Source organism: Triticum dicoccoides, chromosome 2A, assembly GCF_002162155.2.
Source record: "Triticum dicoccoides isolate Atlit2015 ecotype Zavitan chromosome 2A, WEW_v2.0, whole genome shotgun sequence".
NCBI lineage: Eukaryota > Viridiplantae > Streptophyta > Magnoliopsida > Poales > Poaceae > Triticum > Triticum dicoccoides.
Window position 1 is genome coordinate 420,777,270 of NC_041382.1, and position 6,338 is coordinate 420,783,607.

At 45.9% G+C, this 6,338-nt stretch overlaps 1 protein-coding gene across 2 annotated transcripts in view; it reads right to left on the bottom strand.

Annotated features, from left to right (window-relative positions):
• The window catches only part of LOC119354772 (homeobox protein knotted-1-like 12), a 5,315-nt gene extending 3,183 nt beyond the window's left edge, over positions 1-2,132 (bottom strand). The window contains exons 1-4 of one of the 2 annotated variants that reach the window (XM_037621519.1): positions 1,961-2,132; positions 1,583-1,892; positions 1,363-1,476; positions 1,091-1,235 (exon numbers count right to left, since the gene is read on the bottom strand). In XM_037621519.1, the coding sequence (XP_037477416.1) occupies positions 1,091-1,235; positions 1,363-1,476; positions 1,583-1,780 (457 nt within the window). In that variant the 5' untranslated portion in view covers positions 1,781-1,892; positions 1,961-2,132. Of the gene's footprint in view, positions 1-1,090; positions 1,236-1,362; positions 1,477-1,582 lie in introns of both variants that reach the window. The other variant, XM_037621518.1, reaches the window with a different exon arrangement.
• Between the last annotated feature and the right edge of the window lie 4,206 nt (positions 2,133-6,338).

The window sequence follows — 6,338 nt, forward strand, 5'->3', positions numbered from 1 at the left end:
TAATAATGACATATTATTAGTTTATGCATTTTGTAATGTGCCTTAATTACATGGCCATTATTCTGTACACAAGGAATTATTCTCTGAACACATATATACCACAACAATATATAACACCTTGAGCTGTTGATCTCCTTGGAATGCATGCATACCACAACCATGGAGATAGGAAGAACACAGTAGTCGTCCCCTGGCAACAGTGCATCAGATATCCCCATTATTCTGCTAAATCTACCCACACACTGTATATATGTACTAATGTACATGTCCTACCCACAAGCAGAATAGTGCCCCTTGAATACCCCCCGGAAGACACGACCGCCAGCACATCCGTGCTGCACCCTGCACTGCACCCAAGCTGTAGAGCTGGAAGAACAATAAAGAGCAAAAAATATACGGACTAGTCCTTGGAACAGTACTGGAACACTTCTTTTTGCGAGACTGGAACACTGGTGATCTAGCTAGCTTGCTAGCTATAATGGAGTTTTCACAAGGCTTCTGTGATGATCTGTAAGAAAATTAATCAACTATATATGTTTTCCATGCTAGTTGCTGGTGCAAGAAAAGAAGAGATGGTTTGAAGCTTCATGCATGGAGATCGATGACTCTCCTGCAAACTAGCAGCCTTGGAACCTTAACACAATGGATTCTAGTGTCTTGTCGTGAAGTGAAAGGAAAAGAAAAAGGAGAGAAAGAAGGGATTAAAAAATAAAAAAGGGATTAGTTGAAAAGCTAGCATGTGTAGTGTGCTCAATTAGGCATATGCAATATGATAATCCTAAACGAGAGGAGGAGAACCATGAGACATGGCTCCTCACTGTGCCCTCCATGCCAACCGAAGCTAGCTTCAGATTATTAGTTGATTAACTAATCAGTCACTACTACTTAATTAAGTTTAATAGTGGTAATAATTTATTAGTGCACACAAAGGAAAGGTCTCTGCCATTCTCTTTCCAAGCCCTCCCATCATAAACTAATACACGGGTTAATTAAGAACAGGCTAACAATGGCTATGATCCAAGGCAACCACCTCAATCATCCGGCAAGCATGTACTAGTAGATGGGATGGGTCATGGAAGGGATGGTTTACCGGCAAGGGAGAGGCGCGCGGAGCCGTGGCCACCGCCGGTGATGGAGTCGAGCTGCGCCTCCACTCGCTTGAGGAACTCCATGGCCTCCTCTATCGGCCGCGTCAGCTCCTCCCTGTACTTGGCGAGCATGTTGCAATACGCCTCCTGCAATTTCACTAGCACAAGGAGTCAGTTCGTTCTTAGTACTAGCTGGAACAAGAATCGGCGGATGAAGAATTAAACGGCCATGGCATGGTGTGTGTGATCGGAATCGGGGAAGAAGAAGACGTACCATGAACTGGTCGAGCTCTGGGTCGCGAGCCTCGTGCAGCCGGCCCGGCGGGTGGGCGTCAAGCTTCGCTGCCATGGCCGTCAGCCGCTCCAGCACGTCCGGCGGCGCACCGACCTGCGAATCACGCAAAAGAAAAACGGGTATATATCATGCTTGCTGATACAGTCGAGCCGTTGGATTAATGAAATTAGCAATTTTCATGAGCGTATAATATATGTACTTTCTGGCAGTCGAGGTAGGCGACGAGGAGGGCGGTGTACTGGGGGTGCGCCATGATCTTGGCCTTAATGGCCTCAGCCTCCGCTTGCGAGATCTCCTCGCCGCTGCTCTTGTGGTGGTGGAACTGGTACTGCGACGACCCGGCGGCTGCGGCGGCCTGGTGCAACGCGAGCGGCGTGCCGTAGTACGTTCCGCCCATCGGGCCTCGCCCGGAAGCCACCGTCGTTGTCGACAGTGGCTGCAGCTGCAGGAAGGATGAAGAAGCCTTGGAGCTGCTGCTGCCCCCTTCTCCAGCTCCAAGATTCCCAAAGCTGCTCTGATCCATGAGCAAATTAACAAACCCTAGCTCGTAAGAAGAGAGAGAAAAATAGAGCTCAACCGATAGAGATCTCTTCTCTATGCCTCGCAGCTCCGTGTACGGCAGTAATGGCGGCTTGGGAGAGGGAGGGAGGTGGATATTAATGGGCCGGAGAGGGAGATGGACGCGGAGTGGAAGGGAAGGGAAAGGTGGGGGAGCTAGCTAGCCGGGCTGTGCGTGTGAGTGGCTGGTGGCGATCCTCTTTCTCACGTCAAATCACAGCGGAGGGGGAGATGTATATGTACACCTGCTTCCTTCCTGCTGCGGTCGCATGGAATACTAGCAGCCTGTTCGGAACTGGAGCTTGTTTTTCGCATATATTGTTTTAAATAACCAGCTACGCCAAATCCAAATAGCAGCTCAAATAGCTATAGAGTGGCTATAACGGTTATGGTCCATTTCTTTTTTACTTTACTGGAGAATAACATGAATATAAATTTATTTATTTTATTTTTTGGAAAAACTTTCCATATATTCATTTTCAATCATGGTAGTACAACGAATACTAGAAATAATAAAAGTCCAGATCCGTATATCGCCTAGCGACGACTACAAGCTCAAAACCTTATAGCGGCATTTACAACTTTGGTTTTAGGTGACTTTATATATAGCGGCTATTTACAACCTTATAGCGGCTATCTTCAAGTATTACTAGTATAGATGAACTAATCAACACCTTTTTATTCAGATGAAGAATGAAATTTATTTGGTAAAAAGGCCTATATGTAGAAACACTGCAGAAAATATTATCAAACAACAACAACGAACAACAACAGCAAAGTCTTTAATTCCAAACAAATTAGGGTAAATTAGAGGTGAAAAACATAAAATTTCATTACCAACTCATGGTTCTGGCACATGGATAGCAAGCTTTCACGCATCCCTGTCTATAACTAGTTCTTTGATAATACTCCAATCCTTCATATCTCTCTTTACGGACTTCTCCCATGACAAATTCGGTCTATCCCGACCTCTCTTGACATTATCCGCATGCCTTAACCGTCTGCTATGCACTGAAGCTTGTGGAGGCCTGCGCTGAATATGCCCAAACCATCTCAGACGATGTTGGACAAGCTTCTCTTCAATTGGTGCTACCCCAATTCTATCTCATATATCATCATTCCACACTCGATCCTTTCTCGTGTGGCCACACATCCATCTCAACATGCACATCTCGGCCACACCTAACTGTTGAATATGTCGCCTTTTAGTCGCCCAACACTCATCGCCATACAATATTGCGGGTCGAACCGCCGTCATGTAGAACTTCGCTTTTACCTTTTGCGGCACTCTCTTGTCACACAGAATGCCAGAAGCTTGGTGTCACTTTCATCCATCCGGCTTTGATGCGATGGTTCATATATTCATCAATACCGCCATCCTTCTACAACATTGACCCCAAATATCGAAAGGTGTCCTTCTAAGGCATCACCTTCCCATCAAGGCTAACCTCCTCCTCGCGCCTAGTTACTGAAACCGTACCTCATGTACTCGGTTTTACTTATACTAAGCCTAAAACCTTTCGATTCTAAGGTTGTGTCTCTATAACTCTAACTTCTTACTGAACCCCGTCCGACTATCGTCAACTAGCACCACATCATTCGCGAAGAGCATGCACCATGGGATATCCCTTTGTATATCCCTCATGACCTCATCCGTCACCACTCCAGAAAATATTATTGTAAGATCTAAATACTGATCCCTAGTCTTAGAAGTTGCATACAACAAGATCTTCAACTGAAATCTACATTTTCCATGATCTGATGGCTTGTCATAGACTATCAAGTATTTTCCATGAATAAGAAAAAATCTACATTTTTTCCTTCTGAGCAACGTGGCATACAAACGAATGCATACAACTACATGTATGTAGTCAAAAATCATCAACTGAAATCTGTTGTCACGAAACATTGAGGCTAGGGCACTGACGCGGTGGCAAACCATCTGGATCGGCTGGGGTAGGGCTACCGGGGGACGCGCGTGCAGTGGCTAGGGAGGCGTCTCTAGTCGTGTGGCTGCGGAGTTCGCCCCCCTGGCCGACGGGAACCCGCGTGTTGTATGGCGATGGTGGCGCGACGATGGTCGGGATCTGGATGCCTTCCAGATCTTCATCAGTTTTGCCCGTTGACAGACGACGACATGATGAGGGGTCGGTGAGGGGTGCTGGTTCCCTGCCGGTTATCCAGTGGTTACGCGTGCCATCATGGCGTGGGTCTGCGCTGACCCGGGTAGCAGCTGGTTCGGAGTGGCACGAATGCCTGTGAAAACCATCTTGACCTCGGTCATGGCAGACAATAGCGGTGTCTTGGGCGACGTATCCTTGTAGAAGGCATCACCAGTTATGATCGTCATCACCTTGTTCCGGCTGCTCTAGGGATCCCGGATCAGGAGATGATGGGGCCTTCAGGGCCATCATTCTTTATAGTGACCCTCACACACTTGGATATGATTTTGATATGGTTTCCTCTCAGCAGAGTTTCCAGAAGATGATATCTCGGAGGTGTCGAGTGTCGACCATGCCCCAGTGGACGTGGCAAGTGACACTGAGTCACAGTACTGATATGTATCCAACGTATCTATAATTTTTGATTGTTCCATGCTATTATATTATCTATTTTGGATGTTTTATATGCATTCATATGCTATTTTATATTATTTTCGGGACTAACTTATTAACCCAGAGCCCAGTGCCAGTTTCAATTTTTTCCTTGTTTTTGAGTTTTACAGAAAAGGAATATCAAACGGAATAAAACTTTACGGTAATTTTTCTTGGACCAGAAGAAACCCAGAAAACTTGGACAGGGTGCCAGACCTCCTAACCCTAATCTTCGCTCCATAAATACCCAAATATTCCCCCAACACCAGAAGCATCCACGCAAATACTTTTCTGCCGCCGCAAGCCTCTGTTCCCGTGAGATCCCATCTTGGGGCCTTTTCCGGCACCCTGCCGGAGGGGGATTCGATCACGGAGGGCATATACATCAACTCTATTGCCCTTCTGATGAAGCGTGAGTAGTTTACCATAGACCTACAGGTCCATAGCTAGTAGCTAGATGGCTTCTTCTCTCTCTATGATCTTCAATACTATGTTCTCCTCGATGTTCTTGGAGTTCTATCCGATGTAATATTCTTTTGTGGTGTGTTTGTCGAGATCCGATGAATTGTGGATTTATGATCAGATTATCTATGAATATTATTTGAGTCTTTTATGAATTCTTATATGCATGATAGAATATCTTTGTATTTCTCTCTGAATTATCGGTTTGGTTTGGCCAACTAGATTGGTTATTCTTGCAATGGGAGAGGTGCTTAGTTTTGGGTTCAATCTTGCGGTGTCCTCACCTAGTGACATAGTAGGGGTAACGGGGCACGTATTGTATTGTTGTCATCAAGGGTAAAAAGATGGGTTTTTCATCATATTGCTTGAGTTTATCCCTCTACATCATGTCATCTTACTTAAGTTGTTACCCCGTTCTTATGAACTTAATACTCTAGATGCATGCTGGACAGCGGCTGATGTGTGGAGTAATAGTAGTAGATGCAGGCAGGAGTCGGTCTACTTGGCATGGACATGATGCTTATACTCATGATCTTTGCCTTGGATATCGTCATAACTTTGCGATTTTCTATCAATTGATCGACAATAGTTTGTTCACCCATCATATTATTTTCTTTCAAGTGAAACCTATGGCCCCCGGGTCTATTTTCCATCATATATTTTCAGATCTATAAACCAAAAATCCAAAAATACTTTGCTCAATTTATTTGTTTTTACTTTGTTTTGGTAATGTTTTATATCTATCTCTATCAGATCTCATCCTTGCAAGTGAGCGTGAAGGTATTGACAACCCTTTATCGCGTTGGGTGCAAGTGTTTGATTGTTTGTGCAGGTGCATAGATTGGAGACTTGCGTGTACCTCCTACTAGCTTGATGCCTTGTTCTCAAACTGTGGGAAATACTTATCTCTACTTTCCTGCATCACCCTTTCCTCGTCAAGGGAAAAACCAACGCAAGCTCAAGAAGTAGCAAGTACCACGAGGATAGCGACGAGAAGGATGAGAGTGACGAGGAGTCGGACACCGAGGAGGGCGATGAGGCCGAATCTTCCCTATCCGAGAACCTTCCTAGAGAGCACCGCACCAAGGCACACCATGACCCGAGCGCTCGCGCGGGCGGCGTTCAGGCGCTGAGTGCCCTAAAGCAGACTGCTCCTATTCCCAGCACGCACAGCTCGAAGCGCGACCGGGCCGATTCTGTAGAGCCAGTCGAGAAGCGGCCCAAGCATACCGCCACCAAGCCTCGGAAGGCCGTGGCCCTGCTGAAGATCAAGGTGGTCGTGCCAGTGGCCTCGACGTAAGTATGAGACTGAGTCTCTTCGTTGTGTAAATTTGTCTTAAT